Raw genomic sequence first — 22,221 nt, forward strand, 5'->3', positions numbered from 1 at the left:
TCCTGGTCCTGTTACCAAGGATTCCCAGAATGCATCTCTCCATCAGGTGAGACGCCACATCGGCATCCACTGCAGCCAAGGGGTCATCGAGAATATAAAGATCCTTCTCCTGAAGAAGAGTTTTCTCAGTCGGTTCTGGGTTATTCTCCCCCCCCCCCCCATTTACCCCCCGAGTTCGTCACCCATTCACCCGTTGCTGCGGCGACGCGCCACTCACCCCAAGGCAGACCTTTCCCCATCTAACCCGGCACGATATGCCCGTTACCTGGTACACGGCTCTGGCTAGCGCCACGCGGGCCTTCTGCCCACCGCTGAGGGTGACACCGTTCTCCCCAACCTCCGTCTGGTCTCCAGCTGGCAGGATCTAAGTCATGGAGACAAGAAGACGCCAGTATGGCTCATTCGGGGCACCAAGCTGCATGCTGGGGGGGTAAGCTCTTGGGACAATACTTGTTGGAGCAACACCTCTGTAAACACTACTGCGGGGGGGGGGTCCAATGATATCAGATCACGGAACGGGGAGACCACGCACACAAATGTTTTCTGTGGGACACGCACTCACACTCAGGTCATCGGTGAGGGCACAGGCCTCCAGCACATCCTGGTACAGGCGTCCATTAAACTCCTTCCCAAACAGTATGTTCTCCCTGATGGTGGCAAACTGGATCCAGGGCTCCTGAGCTGTATAGCCAAAGCCCCGCTCCTGACCAGAGACGAACAACCGGCCACCCGTCCTGCGACAGGAGACACATATAAGCGTATTGTGACACGCGTGTACCAAGTCCCACGTCCGCTCCCGTTACCTGCTGAGCTCTCCCGTGACGGCTGCCAACAGAGAGCTCTTCCCACAGCCAACTTTACCAACGACGGCGACGAGAGACCCCTGTAATTAGGAGGAGAGAGAAAATCGAGGGGAATGCGGGGGAACAAGACAAATAAGAAGCCCAAAATCCTTCAGTTTCCAATAAAGAAGGTGACTGGGGGCTTTATCTCCTTTGCGGTGGTCTGGGTCCCCTATGCCCCTTTATAGCAGCCATGACACACTCAGACACTGCTGCCACCCCGTGGAACAGACAAAAGCCCCAACCCTGTGCTCTGTATACGGTGTGTGTACCTAGACGGCCATAAACTGGAAAAGGCGTTAATTATCCCTATATATATATAATATATATATAAGTAATAGTATATAAGGCTGCTGAGAAAGGTTTATCTGACATGATTAACTATATATTGACGAGTTGGCAGAAGGACAGTCACCCATGCGCGGCTCTGTCCCGCTCGATGGGGTCACTAACGCACGGCTCACCTTGAGGACAGACAGGTGCTGGATGAGAAGCTGGAGCGAGGCAGATCCCTCAGGTACGCTCCCCCAGGAGAAGGAGGCATCACGGAGCTCCAAGACAGAGGACGGCTCCGCTGGAGGCTCTAGAGGACAGAGAACACTTACAGACACGGAACAAATGAGGACCCGGGGCCCCTGAGAGAGAGAGAAACGCGTTCCCGGTCCTTTAAATCATTGCCACAAAGAACGTGGTTCATAATTTAGGGTTAAACACATATTCATAACCTCGGCGGGGCTGGGAGACGGTTAAAGACACGTGTCGGCCTTTCTGATATAGACAGAGCTGGAGGACCCGGTTCTGCATCTCAAAGCTTATTATCCATCTACTGACTCGGCGGGGAATCTCGCCCGCCGCTCTCGGCTTTGAAGGATATCTGTGACTTTTCCTCCTTCTGCCTGAAACCCCAAGCAAGACCTTCTGCTTTGCTCCGTGGCATCTGCCCACCCTGACATAGCCTACTCTGGGTCTAATCCCAGCGAGTCCTTGCAGAAGGTCCATCTCCAGCCCTGAACGGTCCCTGCGTGGGGGGGAAGCCAGTCAGACATGCAGAAGAGCAAGCGCTCTGCCCAGCTGCCATCAGAAGACGGCCTGTACCTCGTCTCCCATGTGCCTGAACGAGACCCGTTCCCACGTCCAGTCCACGTGCTCTATGTTAACACGCGCTCAGATCATGGAGCTCATGGACCCCCTCCTGACCCGTTGCCACCGCTCTTGCCTTGGCTATAATACTTCAGAAGGTTTTGCTCCGGCAGCTCCAGAAAGCGCTGGATCCGATCCAAGGAAACTTTGGCCTCCAGGACCCCATTCAGCACCCAGGGGAAGTTGTTGAGCGGAAGAATCAGCATCCCAACCAGAGCCAAGGCAGTGAAAACCTGAGAATGGACGGAGGGCAAACAGACACCCGTCAGCTTAACCTGTTATCTTCATCCGGACTCCCGCGGTCCGCGTGTGGCCCCCAGCACAGCCTGCACTGACCTTGGCAGCAGTGAGCTGGTGTCCCAGCATCACATAGGTGATAAAGGTGAGGATGGAGACGAGGACGGGGAGAGCGGCCCACAGATAAACACACACGGCGTCCAGGAGCTTGATGGCCCGGAGACTGCGCAGCTCCTGTTCCCTCAACGAGTTCACCCTGCGACTGAAGTGCGCTTCCCACGTGTAAAACTTTACCACTCGCATCCCGGAAAGGAGTTCCGCCATCAGCTGCAAGATAGGGGAGAACGTCAGACAGACAGACGGACAGAGTTCCGCCATCAGCTGCAAGATAGGGGAGAACGTCAGACAGACAGATGGACAGAGCTCCGCCATCAGCTGCAAGATAGGGGAGAACGTCAGGCAGACAGACAGACAGACAGAGCTCCGTCATCAGCTGCAAGATAGGGGAGAACGTCAGACAGACAGACGGACAGAGTTCCGCCATCAGCTGCAAGATAGGGGAGAACGTCAGACAGACGGACAGAGCTCCGTCATTAGCTGCAAGATAGGGGAGTATGTCAGACAGACAGACGGACAGAGCTCCGCCATCAGCTGCAAGATAGGGGAGAACGTCAGACAGACAGAGCTCCGTCATTAGCTGCAAGATAGGGGAGAACGTCAGACAGACGGACAGAGCTCCGCCATCAGCTGCAAGATAGGGGAGAACGTCAGACAGACAGAGCTCCGTCATTAGCTGCAAGATAGGGGAGTACGTCAGACAGACAGACGGACAGACGGACAGAGCTTCGTCATCAGCTGCAAGATAGGGGAGAACGTCAGACAGACAGAGCTCCGTCATTAGCTGCAAGATAGGGGAGTACGTCAGACAGACAGACGGACAGACGGACAGAGCTTCGTCATCAGCTGCAAGATAGGGGAGAACGTCAGACAGACAGACGGACAGAGTTCCGCCATCAGCTGCAAGATAGGGGAGAACGTCAGACAGACGGACAGAGCTCCGTCATTAGCTGCAAGATAGGGGAGTATGTCAGACAGACAGACGGACAGAGCTCCGCCATCAGCTGCAAGATAGGGGAGAACGTCAGACAGACAGACAGAGCTCCGTCATTAGCTGCAAGATAGGGGAGTACGTCAGACAGACAGACGGACAGAGCTTCGTCATCAGCTGCAAGATAGGGGAGAACGTCAGACAGACAGACGGACAGAGAAACAGAGCTCCGTCATCAGCTGCAAGATAGGGGAGAACGTCAGACAGACAGACAGACGGACAGAGCTTCGTCATCAGCTGCAAGATAGGGGAGAACGTCAGACAGACAGACGGACAGACAGAGCTCCGTCATCAGCTGCAAGATAGGGGAGAACGTCAGACAGACAGACAGACGGACAGACGGACAGACAAAGCTCTGTCATCAGCTGCAAGATAGGGGAGAACGTCAGACAGACAGACGGACAGAGCTTCGTCATCAGCTGCAAGATAGGGGAGAATGTCAGACAGACAGAGCTCCGTCATCAGCTGCAAGATAGGGGAGAACGTCAGACAGACAGATGGACAGAGCTTCGTCATCAGCTGCAAGCAGACAAGCTGAAAAGCGGAGCGCCTGCATTTTCAGCTGAAAACATAACCAGACCCAGCAAGCGGGGGTCCCCAAGCCCCGAGATCCTGTCCCGGTGCCAGCCACCTCTGCTGGAATTTACCCCGGCACCCACCACTCTCTCTCACCTTGACGCGAGCATCCTTATGCCTCAGCATATCCTTGTTGTTCTCCATAATACGACTAGCGATGACTTTGTTCAGTGGCACCAGCAGCAGGGCAAGTCCCAGACCCCCCAGAAAGGCGATGCCCACCTGCTGGTACAGGAGGTAGAGCGTGACAGAGAACTGAAGCGGAAGGCTCCACAGCTCGTGGAAGCTTCGACAAAAGTTGGAAATCCGGTCCGCGTCGGTGCTCATGAAGTTCACTACTTCCCCGGGCGAGAACCCCGCCAGACACGTTCCCTCGCCACGGACAGCCTTACGGTACACGCTGGTCAGCACGGCCGCCCTCACCGCCAGCATCAGCTTGTTCACCTCGTGCGTGAATTGGTTCTGCAGCAATGCAGAGAGAAAGCCGCTAGCAAACAGACCCAGCGCATACAGTACGCCCCAGCTCAGAGGCTCCAGGCCCGTCTCCATGAAATTCACCAGCAGGTTCAGTAGCAGAGGGCCCAAGAACCCCAGAACACTTCCCCCGAGTTTCAGTAGCCCCAGCGAGTAATATCGTGCCCCAAAGCAGCCATGTAAACGTGACAAAAGATTGGATGCTCCAGAGCCGGCCTGAGCCTGGAATTCCTGGCGGACTCTGGCCGTGTGGAGGCGCTGGGGGAGCAAATACAAATCCTGGGGGCCTTTTAAGCCTCCCTTTGCCCCATGCTGCATAAGAGGGTTCATCCAGTGGTAGAAGAAGCGAGACAACCAGCTTTCCCCATCCTCGGCAGGTACCTGCCTACCGGGACTGTGAGGTGACGAGAGCAGCGGGGACCGGTCATCATCATCATTGATAGAGATTGGGATGGGACCCCTGGTGTGCTGGGGGGGAGCCAGGAAGGCCCCTACATATATAATGATAAAGCAAAGTCGGAGACATGAAAGGGAGAAGCGGGAAAGGAGAACAGGATTCAGGGGAGCGGAGACAGCTCCTTCCTGACAGAGCGTCATGTCTGTGATCACCAGCGCTGGGACCAGGAGAACAACCGGAAGCAGCAGGCTCAGAGGGCCGCGAGAACGGCTGCACCGCGTCCGCCGGAGTGAGAACAGCGCCAGGAGATGAGAGATCCAGGACAGGCAGGATACACCTCCTGAAAGGACCTCCATGCTAGAAGGAACCTGATGTGGAAATATGGCTCCCATCAGAAGGTCACTCAACGAAGAAACGGCCAGCAAGAAGGAGACAACCATCCGGCACATCCAGGCCGAGCTGGGGGGACCGGACCAACAAAGCCTGGAGAGAGAAGAATCTCATGAAGCGCGGCGTGGAAGGGGCCAGCCCTCCGCATGAACCTTCCGTGTACCTGAAGCCTGGCCACCTCTCCATCTGTAGCCTCCATGCCCCGGGGACCACAAGACGCTCTCTGGGAGGTGGCTGTCACTTTGCGGTTACAGGAGTCTCACTATACACGGAAACGTTACGGTAACCGAGACCACCTGAGTAACTATATCAAGCAGCGTAAACCCCACAGTCTCATGTGATTTATATGATGACAAGGTATCCCCGTAACAGTGGGGTTTATTCACTAAGCTGGGGGTTTGCAGGGCAGGTTCCTCGACCACTCTGGGGTAAAGAGACCCAGAAATGGCTACTAGCGGAGACAAATTGTAATATTTCTGACTGGCTGGACATCGTCTACAAACACCCAAAAGATGACAGAAACTCACATTCCTGGACACCTGCATTCTCTCAGTTCTCCTGTTTTTAAGTTCTTTTTTTAGCAGATATATAATTGGATAATCACCATGCGCCACACCGCGGGATTACCTGTGGGCCCTGGCGTGGCAGCCGCTGCTCACGGCCAGGAGCGCGTGCGGGAGGGTGCTCAGGATTAGCTGGTTAAAGCAGACACCAACATGGCCGTTCACCCACACGGGTAGAGGGTCTGCCGGGGACGTCCCACACAGCTCAGCCACCACTGCCTCCATCCCGAGCACCGGGGGCAGCCGCAAACTCTACGAGGAAGAGACAGAACATTAAGCGGACAGGGCCCCTCAGATCCCAACTCTCCCAAATACCCCCACTAACTGTCTCAAAGAATTCCACAGCATGTCTAATTCATTCAACTCCAGCACTCTCATAACTCCTCACCAACAGCCAGACTGTCTCCCATACCGTCCCTGACTGTCTCTCAAGGCTTGTAGACAGAGACGGTTCCGTTCACTCGGGACCACCCCAGGAGCGTATTCTGCCATCTTTAGTATACCCCATTTCCAGGGCCAGTTTCTACCCTGTAACCCACCCCCAGGGGCCACATTCTCCTTCCATGTACCCCCACCCGGCTACCTTCACTCAGGAAAGCGGAACTACATTAGCCCGTCTGTGTACCACTGGGGAAGGGAATTGCTAACGAACCAACACGTTTCCTATAGCGACAACAGCCATAGAGCCGCCTCCTGCTGTACAGAGCGCCTGTTAGTTAATGCTGTTGGAGGACTTGGTGTAAGTGCTGCCATCTAGCGTCAGCTGTTGGGCGCCGTTCAGATTTATGACTCCAGAAGCAATTTATCAGCCATTGTATTGGTGGGAGCCGCAGTATGAATTATTTAGTGTTTTATATGGCGCCATCATAGTCTGTAGCGTAAAGGAAGCCTTGCCTTTGTAATGTGTTTACCGGAGGGCCAATGTGTGAGATATATGTATTATACATACCTGCCAAGTTTCCCTGTTTAGTTTAACCAGTCCCCCTCCACTATATATATAGATATATATATATATGACAATGATCGCATTATTATTGACCTGATGGCGAAAAGGGCAGGGTTACCGGTCCCCCTTATGGCGAGAAGGGTGGGGTTACCGGTCCCGTTATGGTGGGTAATTAGTCCCCTGAGGACAAGCGAGGCGGCTCTAGCAGAAGATGTAGAGCTCTGCCTAGGAAAGTAAAGCTCATTCCGCTCTCTTCCTCCCGCCATCACCCCCTTGGTTCTGAACTAACCCCCACTCGTACTCCAGTCTTTACCGATGAAGCGGGATCTCCCGGTAACGGCTGCTGCCCTCGCTGGATTTCCGGGGCCACGCAGGATCTCCCGGTAACGGCCGCTGTCCTCGCTGGATGTCCAGGGCCACGCAGGATCTCGGGCTTTGCTCTTTGCACTTTTAATAAGCTGTATTTATGAGCCAGGGCTGCGGTGCCAGGAGTGACTCACAGGAGTGATCAGGAACCGGCGCAGCGATACCTCCTGGACGCGAGGCGCCACCTTCTGATATATTTACATATATCTAAGAGAAAAACGCATATAAATACATTACATTTGTATATGGAGGGACTGGCAAAACACAACAGGGGCACTTGGCAGGTATTATATATACAGTGAATGAAGCGGGGAACAGCGCTGGTGTTTCGGGGTCACGTTTCCCAGATGCGGCATAACGGAAGCTGAGAGCGACTCATTACATTATTTATTTCTGTAGCGCCAGCAGACTCCGGAGCGCAGCGAGACCGGTCACTACCGGACATAACATTAGCGTGTTAGCCATATAGAGGGCTCTGCTCCCATGAGCTTACAATCTAACGGGGGTTTGTGTGGAATAAGGAGGTAAGAGAAGGGGGAACGGGGCAGCAGGGGAGGAGGAGGAGGGAGAACGGGGCAGCAGGGGAGGAGGAGGAGGAGGAGGGAACGGGGCAGCAGGGGAGGAGGAGGAGGAGGGAACGGGGCAGCAGGGGAGGAGGAGGAGGGAACGGGGCAGCAGGGGAGGAGGAGGAGGGAACGGGGCAGCAGGGGAGGAGGAGGAGGGAACGGGGCAGCAGAGGAGGAGGAGGAGGGAACGGGGCAGCAGAGGAGGAGGAGGGAACGGGGCAGCAGGGGAGGAGGAGGAGGAGGAGGGGGGAACGGGGCAGCAGGGGAGGAGGACCGTTTGGCGGTTGTGATGTGGAGCGCTCCGTGTTGGGATGGTTCCTTTGTCTCTCCACCTAATGCATCGCTTTGTCTTGCCAGACCCATGGAAAATCTGTATGAAGCGCTATAAAAATAAAAAGATAATAATGAGATATATTATTTATATTTATATATTATATATGGCGAACGTTAATGCAGCGGGGTAACTGCATGGGGGATACATAGAGCCCATTACACTGAAGCAGAACTATACTGAGGGGTGAAGAGCGATGGCTGAAGTGTCAGTATTTATAGCAGGAATATCACGTGGGATTATTAGCAGCCGTCAGAAAATGTATTTCCCGCTGCCTCCGGAGTCTCTGTGACACACACTGGGAGGACTGCGGGTGCTCTGGGTGTCGTAGTATGGCGGCTGCACCACACCGAGGGCAGGGAGGAGTAAGACGGCAGCTGCACTTCCCCGAGGGCACTCTCAGGACAGGGAGGAGTAAGATGGCGGCTGCACCTCACAGTGAGCGGGTGGAAAAAGATGGCGGCTGCGTGCTGACGTAAGACGCAGTCGGCGCGCGCGCACGCACATGCAGTGGCAAGTCTGGGACCGTCACCATGTACCGGACCCCGGTGCGCCCAGCTCAGTCCCCGGACTGGACGGAAGACAATATCACTGAAATACATCAGAGCCCGCCTAGCTGGGCCGACTCCTCTTCTCCGGGCAGACCACAGCGCTCCAGGTCCCGGGGCCGCTCACCAGGCCGGTCTCACCGTTCCAGGTCTCGGGGTCGCTCTCGTTCTCGCTCCAGATCCCGGGGCCGTTCCAAGTCAAGAACGAGGCGCTCCAGATCCCGGGATCGCTCCAGATCCAGGCCGCGGCGCTCCAGGTCCCGGGGCCGGTCTCGCCGCTCGCCTAGCGAAGAGTCCCGCTACTCTTACGAGGTGAGCGCTCATTTACATAGCCACGCCTCTTTAACATATTCCCTGACCTGATGGTGACCCCTGGTTTGGCTGTGGCCCCTGTGTGTGGGTAGTCTGCACCCCCTGCCTGGCAGTGGCCCCTGTGTGTGGGTAGTCTGCACCCCCGGCCTGGCAGTGGCCCCTGTGTGTGGGTAGTCTGCACCCCCGGCTTGGCTGTGGCCCCTGTGTGTATGGGTAGTCTGGCAACCCCCCCCCGGCCTGGCAGTGGCCCCTGTGTGTGGGTAGTCTGCACCCCCTGCCTGGCAGTGGCCCCTGTGTGTGGGTAGTCTGCACCCCCGGCCTGGCAGTGGCCCCTGTGTGTGGGTAGTCTGCACCCCCGGCTTGGCTGTGGCCCCTGTGTGTATGGGTAGTCTGGTAACCCCCCCCCCGGCCTGGCAGTGGCCCCTGTGTGTGGGTAGTCTGCACCCCCTGCCTGGCAGTGGCCCCTGTGTGTGGGTAGTCTGCACCCCCTGCCTGGCAGTGGCCCCTGTGTGTGGGTAGTCTGCACCCCCGGCCTGGCAGTGGCCCCTGTGTGTGGGTAGTCTGCACCCCCGGCTTGGCTGTGGCCCCTGTGTGTGGGTAGTCTGCACCCCTGGCCTGGCAGTGGCCCCTGTGTGTGGGTAGTCTGCACCCCCTGCCTGGCAGTGGCCCCTGTGTGTGGGTAGTCTGCACCCCCTGCCTGGCAGTGGCCCCTGTGTGTGTGTAGTCTGCACCCCCTGCCTGGCAGTGGCCCCTGTGTGTGTGTAGTCTGCACCCCCTGCCTGGCAGTGGCCCCTGTGTGTGTGTAGTCTGCACCCCCTGCCTGGCAGTGGCCCCTGTGTGTGGGTAGTCTGCACCCCCTGCCTAGCAGTGGCCCCTGTGTGTGGGTAGTCTGCACCCCCGGCCTGGCAGTGGCCCCTGTGTGTGGGTAGTCTGCACCCCCGGCCTGGCAGTGGCCCCTGTGTGTGGGTAGTCTGCACCCCCGGCCTGGCAGTGGCCCCTGTGTGTGGGTAGTCTGCACCCCCTGCCTGGCAGTGGCCCCTGTGTGTGGGTAGTCTGCACCCCCTGCCTGGCAGTGGCCCCTGTGTGTGGGTAGTCTGCACCCCCGGCGTGGCAGTGGCCCCTGTGTGTGGGTAGTCTGCACCCCCGGCGTGGCAGTGGCCCCTGTGTGTGGGTAGTCTGCACCCCCTGCCTGGCAGTGGCCCCTGTGTGTGTGGTTACGGTGGTCCCTTTGGCTTGGTTGAATTTGTGGACTGGCAACCTGGGCAAGGTGTAAGCTTGTGGTTCCGTGTGCCGTTCCGTTTGCCGTTCCGTGTTCCGTGTTCACTCGTGTTTTCTCCCCGCAGCCTCGAAGCTCTCCTGGCTTCCGCTCCGCTGCATCCAGTGACCCGTCTGCTCCCCACAATGATCCGCTGCGCATGCGCGCCGAAGAGCGCACCTGCCCCAGAGCTCTGGACAGGTATGATGGAGGGTGAGGAGAGTGGTGAAAGTGTTTTAACCCTTCCCGATTTCTGCTTATGTTACACTGAAATGGTTCGGATCAGGCGATTTAACCCTTTCCTCACTGAGGCTTTAGTCCCCCACGTTTTGCCGTCGTTGCCATGCTGTTATTAGAAACGATCTTTGTCTAACGTTGGTGCGACATTTAAATGCAACGCAGGTGGCTGCAGAGTCCCTCTAAGGACCGCCGCTCGGGGGACGAGGAGGTTAGTGGGATCCTTTCTCCCTCCTGATTTTGCACCATCTTTGGTAGGTCTGTTGGTCCGAGACCGTCCGGCTCTGGCCCTGGGGATGTTCCCGGCAAATACCATGCAGTCGGCGAGCTGCCTCCGTCGGGGTATCCTCCCGTTACTCCGAACTTCCAGGCTTGGGCAAAAGATTTGAAGCGGCCCCCAGAAGAGCCGCTTCCCATGCCCAAGAAATCCATCCTGAAGAAGCGCCCAGAAGTGGAGAGCGTAAACACGGCCGGCGGGGTAAGTAGAACGGCAAGGCTGTGGCAGCTCGCCAAAAGCCCGTTCGCGTGGCAGCCCCCGCCCCCCGCCGTGGGGTATATAACCCTTCCATGATTGGTCAGGCTTAAACCTAGAAGTTTTTTCCTTGAATGAATACTTTCCTTCTCTCATCAGCAGATCAATAGTTACTCGAGCCACAAGGAGACGTCCAGCACTTGCCTCTTCCCGTCGGCTAATCCTTCCCTCGTGGAAAGAGCCGCAGGTTCCTCCTCCTCCAGCAGCGCGGGTGTCACAGGCGGGGCGCTAGCAGACGGTACATCTACCTTACTGAAGACCGGAGCTCCAGCCAATCAGAACAGCCCAACCGGATCCGCTGCCATCAAGTCCAGTCTAGGGCCAAACGTGATCAATGAGTCGGGTTTTCCGTGCAGTAACTCCATCCTCGCCTCGGGAGAAATCGCACCGCCGGCTACAGCCAATAACCAGACCTCGAGCGGCGGCGGCGGCACCCAACTCGGCCTGGAGGAGACCAAGAGCAGCCAATATTCTTCTAAAATGGGTAATTTCTTGCACATGTTTAACAAGAGCGCGTGTGAAGCCCAAGGCATCCCTTACAACCCCTCCGCAAAGTTTCCCGACCCCAAAGGGGCTGCCCAGCAAAAAGCCCAACCCCCGAAGAGCGTGGTCTCAACGAATGAGCCGCCGAAGGACAGCGGGAACAACATGGCGCCATCTCCGAAGAGGGCAGAAACCAGCAAACCGCCAGAGAAGAAATTCAGAAGCCGTGCGGAAATAGAGGATGAGGAGAGGTTCTTATACGGAGACGAGGAGTCAAAGAAACCAACCCCCGGGGCTGTCAGTCGGCCTCCAGCTTCAGCTGCCCCCAAACCTGTTGTCCATAACCCCCCAGCTTCAGCGCAGTCTGCCCCGAGTCCCACTCCTCCAGCTCCTTCTACTTCAGCGCCAAAGAACTTGGCCAACAAGCAGCAGTACGAGAAGATCCACGACCTCCTAAAAGCCATCGGTCTCGATATCGGCGTGGCGGAAATCGGCAAATTAGCCGTAAGAACTCAGGAGAGGCTTCACGGAAAGAAGAGCCTCCCCGGGAGCTCCCAGCAGACGCCGGAGTGCCGGCCTAGTGTAACTGACCCGAAACCCGCTGACTCGAGACCCCGGAAACACGATATGTCCCCCGCCGCCAGGAGGAGAGAGCCGGAGTCTCCCACAACTCACGAGCTGGACGCCAAGCCGATACCCAGGCTCAGAGATCACACTCCCCCGGCCACTCAGGCCATTCCTTCTCTGTCCGAGCCGACCCCGGCACCCATCAGTCCCTCGCAGATGCAGGTTTATTCTCCTTACCCCTCCGGTGCGCAGATCATGCCGAGCTACGGCATACCCCCTCCTGCCTACAATCCCTACACGCCCTACGTCGCCTATCCCACCTCCAGCTGGTCGGTCTATCCGCAGGTTCACCAGCCCTCCCCCACTCACGTGCCGCCGCCGCCAACGCTCTCTCACATGGTGGTGTCCCATTCCACGACTATCAGTCGCAGCAACTTACGTGTCATTGAAACGAGTGAGAATGCAGAAGTTCTCGCCGTGGGGAAAAAAGAAGCCCTGGCCGTGCAGGTGCATCAGCTGATAGAGAAGCAGGAGGCAGAGCGCAATAACAAGGAGATAGAGAAACAGAAGGTAAGTGCGCCGGAGTGAGTTCACGTTTCTGTCGGGGATGGCGGCAGGCGGAATTTCAGCGCTCAGGTACAGACTTTATCTGAGTTCGGGGCGGAATCAGATACTAAGTTGCTGAAGGAAAAAGCGCCGCCGTTACTTTGATCTCCAGATCCCGTTTCGTTCTGGAGATTGATTGCCGTGTATTGTGTTCCGTGTCTCTGGGTCCGGGCTGTGTGTGCGTCACGCCCTTTAGCGTGAGGTTGTTTGTCATTAAAGCTTTTACACGCGGTGCCTGAGCCGCAGAGCTCGCCCTGGGGCCCCGAGACAGAGCCGGTCGGCGTCAGACCGCCCTGGAGCTGAATCCTAGCGATAGGGGGTTGGCGCGGGGTGCACTTTGATCCAAATTTAAAGCCCCGTCTGTTGAAGGTCCTGGAAGAGCTGGATGACTTAAGGAAAGAACAGAGGACGAAGACCGCGAGTTTAGACTCTCTGTGCGCCAAGGTGGAGCAGCTGCGCGTCCAGCAGGGTAAGAGCTTCCTCGGCATGGCTGCCGCGTGTGTCTGCCTGCGACGGCGGCCCAAAAGCGTAAACCCCCAAACAAAACACGGCTTGGTACCGGCCCTGAACCTGTCCCGCGTGCAGCCTCGTATGTCACACGCGTGTCCCCCGCTGTCTCCTTAGGCATCCTTCTGCGGAAGAAGCGCCGGGAAAAGGATGGGCACAAAGACCCCCTTCTGGAGGAGCTGAACAACGCGGTGGAGAACGCGCAGAAGCAACTGTCCGTCCTGCGCAAGGAGCTGCAGGCGGCCATTCAGAAGCAGCAGCAGCTCACCAAGGTGGCGGAGATTTTGGGAGCTGCCCCTGCCGAGTTAGCAGACAGGCGTTCGCCGGCCCACGCTCCCAAGAAGGTCATCGGCCCCACCGTACACTCCTCCAGGGTAAAGATCTCCCCGGCTCGAGACGTGCGCTTATTCTGTCTCTCTCTCCCGGGGACATAACCGACTGAGACCTGCCGGCTGTCTAATAAACGGGGTCGGGAATCTGTTTATGGTCATTCATCTCTATATGCGCGCCTCCTGGATGCAGTGTATGTATATATATATATATAGTGTGTATGTGTATATATATATATAGTGTGTGTATATATATTAATAATGGTCCCGCGTGGGTGACGTGGTATTTAGACACAGAAGGTGTTACGTGGGTGTGATTTATGTGCGATTAAACCCGATTATTCTGTGGTTTATTCTCCCCTTATGCTTTATTGTAAGTCTTTCTGCTCGTTGACCGCTCTTGTTTTTGATTCAGGACTCGGGAAGCCACTTTAGAAACACAAACGACACCAAATCCAAAGAAGACTCAAAGAGCGACCCAAAACCTAGGAGCACTCCTCCGAAATCCGACCAGAAGAAGACATCGTCGCGGTCCAGAGCCTCCAGCTCCCCGAGCCCCGAGGTGAAGGCCAGGCCTAAAAGCCCTCGCCCCGCCGAGCCGGCCACCAAGACTACCTCCAAGGAGCCGCTTTCCATTGACCTGTCTCAGTTGTTTGAGTATTACGATGAAGGTTACCACTGGTGCGAGGATTGCGACTCAGTCTGCACGACCGTCATCGACTACCTGCTTCACATGCACAGTAAAAAGCACGTCCAGGTACGAGCCGCCATCTTACAGCGTGTACGTCACGTGTCCCGAGTCAGAGTGCAGATAATGCCGCTCCGTCCGCGGCGGCGTCTGCCTTGAGGGTGATAAGCGATCGTTAGCAGCGGTGTTAGTGATCGTGATGATGATGAAGCTTAAACACTTATTCCCTTAATCTCCAAATAGATGTCCAACCCACCCAAGCGCCCCTGGGCAAAAAAGACGGAGGGTGAAGCGAAGCCCCCAGGGAGGCAGACGCTGGCCGTTCCCATGAAAGGTGAGCGAGCGCCGGCTTCCGGCCGTATCCGCTGTGGCTTTGTAACCGTCGGTTACCGTGCCGTCTCCTCACGCTGCCGTTCCGCATTACAGGCCTCGAGTTCTTGTTTCCTACTAACGGCTTCTACTGCCAGCTCTGCGAGGAGCAGCTCGCCGATCAGACCTGCGCCGAGCAACACTTGAGAACGTTTGCTCACAATGACAAGTATAAGGTGACTTTTCTTTACCCCAAAAGCAGACTCCTCTGGCCGAGCGACTGGGTCTTAATAACTCACGGGCACGTAACTGCTTACGATCGCTTCCATTTCAGCCCAGAGTCCCCGTAAATAAATAATGCGAGCCATTTCCTCACATAGGATGTGCGATGCCTGCGCATGTATGAAAGCCGCTAGTCTCAATCTTCCACCGCGTCCCCGGTCTCGTAATTCCACGTTTATAATCGCGGTTACGCTCGTGATGAACGTCCGAAGTCAACGCACGTTGTTTCTCTTTTCTAGAAATATACGGATGACAACCCTCAATACGAGCAGAAGAGACAAAACAAGCAGAAGGCCGTCGCGGAGGAGGCGCTGCACAAGCAGAAAGACGAACAGAAGCGGAAGCTCTTCGAGCAATTTAATGAATCCGCAGGAGAAAGCAAATTCAAAAGGGCCAGAGCGGACAACGAGGAGGAGAGCGCCAAGCAGAAGGAGAGCGCCAAGCAGAAGCAGAGCGCCGTCGCCCCGCCGCCCGCTAAACCAGATGCCCGGCAAAACCTGAAACCCGAGAGATCGGAGCTGGGGAGGACGCAGTCCTTTGGGAAGTTCTCCTGGAAAACCCAAGAAAGCAAATCCCAGAATGCGGCAGGCGAAGCCTCGAAGGACGAAAGTGCAGCCCATGGCAAGCAGAAAGAGGAGGAAGGGAAGACTCCCGCGGCTCGCAACAAGAGCATCGAAATCAAACTCATGGGTAAAGGCAGCGGTTCTCATGGAAGCTCCAGCTCCTCGTCCACCGCTTCACCGAGCTTGGTACCGCAAACCAAAGTAAGGCCCAATCTACCCGTCCCGATAAGTGTGCTGAGAAAGTCTGGTGTTGCTCCGCTTAGCAAGCCAGCCCCTCTCAACGCGTTTTTATCCATCAAGTCATCTTCCAAGTCCAGTTCCAAACCTTCGAAGGCTGAAGAGATCTCTCAAGACGCTTCCAAGGCCTTTGGAGGGCAAGACAAAGATAAAAGGGAATCGTCGCAGAACCAAGTCGTTGGCAAAGCGGTCTCTGGGCCGGAGCTCTCTGCCAAAAAGGCACTTGAGTCCTCGAGTCAGAAGTCCGACCTCCAAAAGATGCCTCCTCCTCATGTCGGTGCGGGGACCCAGAGGGGCCGATTCTCGGAAGCGTTTGATATGTTTCACAAGGACAAAGATTCCGAGAAGAAGCTGAGTCCCAATCTGCATCCGGGCAGCTTCAAGGCGGCCGGCGCCAAGGCTGTGCAGATAAAGAACGAACCTTCAGCCTCCAGGAGGAACGAGGGTTCCAAGTCTCCTCTATCTGCACAGAAAGGTAACGTCCCCGAGACCCCACGCCTTGCGGCTTCTGGTAGCGTTTCACCGTCTTCCAATAAGCCGTCCCAACGAGCGGCTGGCGTGGAGCCGACGCAAAGCGGTAAGACCCTGACAGGCAGCCAGCAAGCCCAAGCTAAGGCAGCTGCTAATAAATCCACCCTAAAGAGCCACCCCGTCAATGCGGCTGCCATTACACCACAGAAATGTGCCCCGTCTCCGGTCAGTCAGCAGGGCAAAACCAGTCCCGTGGTAATTCCCCCAGTAGACTCCGCGGGGGGGACCGGGTCGGTCTACAGTAACACGGCCAAGCTTATTCAGAAGTTTAAAAGGGAGCCGCTGCCTCTGCCGACCTCTCTGTTCTGCCACGGTCCGGACAAACGATCTTCCTCCTCTAGGGTTCCCAATGCCAGCGGTAGCACCCCCATAATCTCTTCCAGGAACCAAACGGCCCCAGGACACGCGAGTGCCAGGCCTAGGTTCCAGGAGGGAATTGAATCCTACTACAAGCTAGTGGCCCCCGAAGATGACCCTGAAGACGTAACCACTTCTGAAGACCAAGACGCTGAAGCTGATTCTCCAGTAGGTTTGGCCGTTCTACCTGTCCAGCCGAAAAGCACAATTCCAGAAAAGAAAGCCGACAAACCGCCTGTCACAGCGCAGGTCCCGGAGTCGGCCGACGATTCCGACATGGCTTGTGAGGAGGAAGCACCGGAGGCTCCGGACGTAACGGTTTTCACGGGTTCACCGAAAACGCACGCGACTTCTGCGGTCGCCAAAAGCCCGCTCAGGGCGGCCGGGGCCAGACCCGGGTCTCCCAACAGAGAAGAAGTGGAAATGGACATCTCTCCGGAATATTCCATGGAGGACTTGGCTGTGATGACCACGTGCGACTCAGATTAACTCTCCAGATAGCATGTGGTTTGTTCACCCTTTCCGTTAACCCTTTGTTACTGTGCATGTTATCAGCTGTTCCCCGTGTCCTCTCTATCAGTTTTCATCCTCGACTAGGTCTGGAGAAGTGAGCTGCGGCCCAAGAGTCCGTGGACGAAGATCCACTTCCAGGCAGAACAGGGAATTCACCTGAAACGTGTCATCGGTGTAACGTGTGCGCTGTCTGTACGCGTGTCACGAGCATCGGGACGTTGCCTTATTGCCTTTGTTTCTGTAAATACGTTGAAGTAGACGCCGTGTATGTAACTATTGATGTTTGGGGCTGGTTACGATAAACTGTTTACCTGGATGTATGTTAAACGACGTCGCTGCCGTCTCCTGGGAAAGGATGGAGTGCTTCTTGTTTTTTTAATGTTTGTATAACGGGAATTCGCTGTTTGATGTCCCGCTTCGGGCCGTTTCGCATTCGATTTGTCGAGTGGCTCCTTTCTTCCTTCTCTGTGACTTTTAATCGGAATGTTGGGCTCCTCGGTGCGCTGAAGGCGCTTCTCGCGTGGAAGAGTTCCGGAGACGGGAAGATCGTTCTGTGGGGCCGCCGGGCCGTTTTTGTCTGCCGGCTTGTAGTCTGCTCTTTGTTTTGAGAACGTTGCTGGTTTTCCAGGCTGCGGATTCCCGGCGGCGAGACCCTCTGGTAAGGCTGCTGTAGGTTTGGTGATGTTGGGGGGCGCGGGGGGTCTCTGCAGATGCTTTACTTGCTGGTTTGTCTCCAGTTGCAGTTCAGACTCGGCTGCTCGTCTGCCGACGGGGAATGAATGTCTTCTGCCGGATCCAAGGACGCTGTTTGATCTCCAGCTCCTGTTGTTTTTCGTGGCTCCAGGGGGCCGGGCTCGCTGCTGACCGCTTGAAAACCTCAGCTGAAAATTTCTCTGAATTCTGTGTAAATAAAGAGGTGGTCCAACTCCTGCGCGCCTTTGTCATTCTTACCTTCACGGATGCCCAAACGTTTCATTTATTACCGGGGGGTCTCTTGGTCCTGTGTGCGTCCTTCCTACAGCCGTCGTAAGCACATTAATGCATATGATGTCTGCATGTTGGCTTTTAACCCCTTAGCTACCCTATACACTTGCAGGAACGCCAAAAGGTTTGGCAAGACTACCCTTAGGACGTACTTGTAAGTCACGGCAGCAGGGACATCTCCTTGCCGCGGCGCGGGAGGTCAGGCTGCCTATTGTGTGTCGGCAGAAGGCAGCTTTGCTGATAGTGTGTAACGGCGTGAGTACTTTTTACACCGCTATACACGGAATGCCCGATCCTGTGATTGGACGTTCCCTTCCATTAGCTGTCACTGCTGATGCCCGCTAGAATGTCTCTGGAGGGCAGGAGACCCGGGAAGGTCTTCCTAGAGCCTGCTGGGATCCGATTGCGCACATTGATCAGCGATGTGATGCCCTGCTTGCTGATCACAGCGGGAAGGAGGCGTGAGAAATGTCTCCCTCTTCCCACAAAGGGGAAAAGTGGGCTTTTAACGAAATATAAATTAAAAGTAAACAGCAAGTGGAGTGATGTCATTGTCAGAGTAAAAATAATTTAAGAATAAACTCTGACATTCATCACCCCCCTCGTATTCACCAATCTGAACCCCTTAAACCAGAAGGGTGAAAAATACTACCCTGTAGGGTGCTATGGAAAGGGTAGATCTGGCCCTCTAGCACATAAGAAGTCTTTGGGGTATAAATTGGGTCACGGAGAAGAAATTCTCTACACAGAGAAAATGTTCTATTATAGATTTTTACATAATTGCACTCTTTGGGTGTTTTTAAATGAAAAAAATAACTTTTGTGTGGCTTCATCAAACATCGAAAAGGGGATCTTAATTTAAACCCACATGGTAAAGATGGCAAAACATGTAGGAAAAACCATAGTGTGCAGGGGGTTAAATGTTCGTGGTGTCACCCCTGCTGGGGGGTATCTGCAGAATCCCCTACACGCGTGTGTGTGATCGAACATGCTTCGGTGCACGGGAAAAGCTTCTCTGTCGGTGGCGAGGGGAGCGCTGCGGCTTACACCTCAGGTGAGTGCCGTTTTATTACGTTTTGGGGAATGGGTATTAAAGTGGTCACAGAGGGCTAGGGTCACTCAGGGGGTATTTTACGATGCATTCTGCAATACGGGGGGGGGCTGTTAGGGACTTTATTCGTTTAAATGACTTGAGGGGGTGCGCTCCTGCTCTTTGGTGTCTGGGGTATCCTCTACGCGCTTCTACTTTCTCCTCCAGGGCGCGAAACATACTGTGGTTGGTCGCTGTGCTCATTCATCTCATTCATTCACTGATTCTCTCCGGACAGGTTCTTGGAATGAAGGTCAGTCTGGACTTTGATTCAATAAATTTAAATAAATACTTGGAGATGGAGTTTTTTTTTTTCCGCGCTTTTTTATTAATTTTGACAGGTTAACTAAAGTATCCCCGAGAGGGGCAAGTGGATATCGCCTATCTGGATTCAGTAAGAAATTATACCCCTGGGAGGGGCAGTAGATGTCAATCTAGAATGGGGGAGAGAGAGTGCGGCGGCTGCAGTTTAATGTTGATAAATGTAACGTAATGCACTTGGAATGTATAAATCCCAACACAGAACATAGCGTTGGGTCCCTTGTGCTGTCAGCAACAACAGCAGAGAGGGGCTCGGGGGTAATTGTTTCCAATCCAAATATCAGAGGGGTTGTGCTGTGGGGGAGGGGGTGCCTCCTGTTCCCCAAACTCTCAGCACTCCACGCAGTGTAGAAAAGGAAGTGTTTATAAAAAAAAAACAGGTGGTAACATTTCTCCCCAACTTATTATACGCAGCACCTGCGCATCATATAATATACAGAGTATCTGCTCTCCCCAACTTATTATACACAGCACCTGCCCCCCATATAATATACAGAGTATCTGCTCTCCCCAACTTATTATACACATCACCTGCCCCATATAATATACAGAGTATCTGCTCTCCCCAACTTATTATACACAGCACCTGCGCATCATATAATATACAGAGTATCTGCTCTCCCCAACTTATTATACACAGCACCTGCCCCCCATATAATATACAGAGTATCTGCTCTCCCCAACTTATTATACACATCACCTGCCCCCCATATAATATACAGAGTATCTGCTCTCCCCAACTTATTATACACAGCACCTGCCCCCCATATAATATACAGAGTATCTGCTCTCCCCAACTTATTATACACAGCACCTGCCCCCCCATATAATATACAGAGTATCTGCGCTCCACAACTTATTATACACAGCGCCTGCCCCCCATATACTATACAGAGTATCTGCTCTCCCCAACTTATTATACACATCACCTGCCCCCCATATAATATACAGAGTATCTGCACTCCCCAACTTATTATACACAGCACCTGCCCCCCATATACTATACAGAGTATCTGCTCTCCCCAACTTATTATACACAGCACCTGCCCCCCATATAATATACAGAGTATCTGCTCTCCCCAACTTATTATACACAGCACCTGCCCCCCATATAATATACAGAGTATCTGCTCTCCCCAACTTATTTTACACATCACCTGCCCCCCATATAATATACAGAGTATCTGCTCTCCCCAACTTATTATACACAGCACCTGCCCCCCCATATAATATACAGAGTATCTGCTCTCCCCAACTTATTATACACAGCGCCTGCCCCCCATATACTATACAGAGTATCTGCTCTCCCCAACTTATTATACACAGCACCTGCCCCCCCATATAATATACAGAGTATCTGCTCTCCCCAACTTATTATACACAGCACCTGCCCCCCATATAATATACAGAGTATCTGCTCTCCCCAACTTATTATACACATCACCTGCCCCCCATATAATATACAGAGTATCTGCTCTCCCCAACTTATTATACACAGCACCTGCCCCCCATATAATATACAGAGTATCTGCTCTCCCCAACTTATTTTACACATCACCTGCCCCCCATATAATATACAGAGTATCTGCTCTCCCCAACTTATTATACACAGCACCTGCCCCCCCATATAATATACAGAGTATCTGCTCTCCCCAACTTATTATACACAGCGCCTGCCCCCCATATACTATACAGAGTATCTGCTCTCCCCAACTTATTATACACAGCACCTGCCCACCATATAATATACAGAGTATCTGCTCTCCCCAACTTATTATACACAGCGCCTGCCCCCCATATACTATACAGAGTATCTGCTCTCCCCAACTTATTATACACAGCACCTGCCCACCATATAATATACAGAGTATCTGCTCTCCCCAACTTATTATACACATCACCTGCCCCATATAATATACAGAGTATCTGCTCTCCCCAACTTATTATACACAGCACCCCCCATATAATATAGAGTATCTGCTCTCCCCAACTTGTTATACACAGCACCTGCCCCCCATATAATATACAGAGTATCTGCTCTGCCCAACTTATTATACACAGCACCCCCCAATATAATATAGAGCATCTGCTCTCCCCAACTTATTATACACAGCACCTGCCCACCATATAATATACAGAGTATCTGCTCTCCCCAACTTATTATACACGGCACCTGCCCCCCATATAATATACAGAGTATCTGCGCTCCACAACTTATTATACACATCACCTGCCCCCCATATAATATACAGAGTATCTGCGCTCCACAACTTATTATACACGGCACCTGCCCCCCATATAATATACAGAGTATCTGCTCTCCCCAACTTATTTTACACATCACCTGCCCCCCATATAATATACAGAGTATCTGCGCTCCACAACTTATTATACACAGCACCTGCCCACCATATAATATACAGAGTATCTGCGCTCCACAACTTATTATACACAGAACCCTCCCATATAATATACAGAGTATCTGCTCTCCCCAACTTATTATACACAGCACCTGCCCCCCATATAATATACAGAGTATCTGCTCTCCCCAACTTATTATACACAGCACCTGCCCCCCATATAATATACAGAGTATCTGCTCTCCCCAACTTATTATACACGGCACCTGCCCCCCATATAATATACAGAGTATCTGCGCTCCACAACTTATTATACACAGAACCCCCCCATATAATATACAGAGTATCTGCTCTCCCCAACTTATTATACACAGCACCTGCCCACCATATAATATACAGATACACACGCATACATACATACATAAAAACACACACATATAATCTAGCACCTTACACATACAGATACACACATACACATATATACATACACATACATACATACAAACACAAACACATAATGTAACACCTTACACATACACACACATACATACATAAATACACACACACATAATCTAACCCCTTACATATACATACATACATACACACACATACACATATAAACTAACACCTTACACATATATGCACACATAATCATACACTCACATACATGCACA

At 53.8% G+C, this 22,221-nt stretch overlaps 2 protein-coding genes and 1 long non-coding RNA gene across 4 annotated transcripts in view; 2 read left to right on the forward strand and 1 right to left on the reverse strand.

The window, feature by feature from the left end:
- Positions 1–6,357, reverse strand: part of ABCC10 (ATP binding cassette subfamily C member 10) — a 12,684-nt gene extending 6,327 nt beyond the window's left edge. The window contains exons 1-10 of one of the 2 annotated variants that reach the window (XM_053459632.1): positions 6,311–6,357; positions 5,792–5,979; positions 4,000–5,257; positions 2,319–2,546; positions 2,059–2,215; positions 1,307–1,425; positions 804–883; positions 563–734; positions 266–364; positions 1–109 (exon numbers count right to left, since the gene is read on the reverse strand). The exon at positions 1–109 is cut by the window's left edge and continues 81 nt beyond it. In XM_053459632.1, coding sequence (XP_053315607.1) covers positions 1–109; positions 266–364; positions 563–734; positions 804–883; positions 1,307–1,425; positions 2,059–2,215; positions 2,319–2,546; positions 4,000–5,257; positions 5,792–5,952 — 2,383 coding nt within the window. In that variant the 5' untranslated portion in view covers positions 5,953–5,979; positions 6,311–6,357. Of the gene's footprint in view, positions 110–265; positions 365–562; positions 735–803; positions 884–1,306; positions 1,426–2,058; positions 2,216–2,318; positions 2,547–3,999; positions 5,258–5,791; positions 6,054–6,310 lie in introns of those variants that run through there. The other variant, XM_053459631.1, reaches the window with a different exon arrangement.
- A 1,911-nt stretch (positions 6,358–8,268) lies between these two features.
- On the forward strand, positions 8,269–16,768 carry ZNF318 (zinc finger protein 318). Its single transcript, XM_053458969.1, has 11 exons — positions 8,269–8,411; positions 8,448–8,796; positions 10,140–10,264; positions 10,547–10,766; positions 10,920–12,440; positions 12,846–12,945; positions 13,101–13,357; positions 13,728–14,069; positions 14,244–14,334; positions 14,427–14,545; positions 14,831–16,768. The coding sequence occupies exons 1-11, from the start codon at positions 8,269–8,271 to the stop codon at positions 16,766–16,768; spliced, it is 5,205 nt and encodes a 1,734-aa protein (XP_053314944.1).
- Positions 16,769–17,216: 448 nt separating this feature from the next.
- On the forward strand, positions 17,217–17,717 carry LOC128483430 (uncharacterized). Its single transcript, XR_008351069.1, has 2 exons — positions 17,217–17,450; positions 17,530–17,717. It is a non-coding gene; the product is annotated as an uncharacterized LOC128483430 (long non-coding RNA).
- Positions 17,718–22,221: the final 4,504 nt, after the last annotated feature.

Source organism: Spea bombifrons, chromosome 3 (assembly GCF_027358695.1).
Source record: "Spea bombifrons isolate aSpeBom1 chromosome 3, aSpeBom1.2.pri, whole genome shotgun sequence".
In the NCBI taxonomy this organism is placed as follows: domain Eukaryota; kingdom Metazoa; phylum Chordata; class Amphibia; order Anura; family Pelobatidae; genus Spea; species Spea bombifrons.

Bases quoted from the DNA above. Each gene is read 5' to 3' on its own strand.
- ZNF318 (XM_053458969.1), top strand. From the start codon at position 8,269: ATGGCGGCTGCACCACACCGAGGGCAGGGAGGAGTAAGACGGCAGCTG. The intron at 13,358-13,727 runs GTAAAGATCTCC...TTTTTGATTCAG, and splicing joins CCACCGTACACTCCTCCAGG to GACTCGGGAAGCCACTTTAG. The intron at 14,335-14,426 runs GTGAGCGAGCGC...TCCGCATTACAG, and splicing joins GCTGGCCGTTCCCATGAAAG to GCCTCGAGTTCTTGTTTCCT.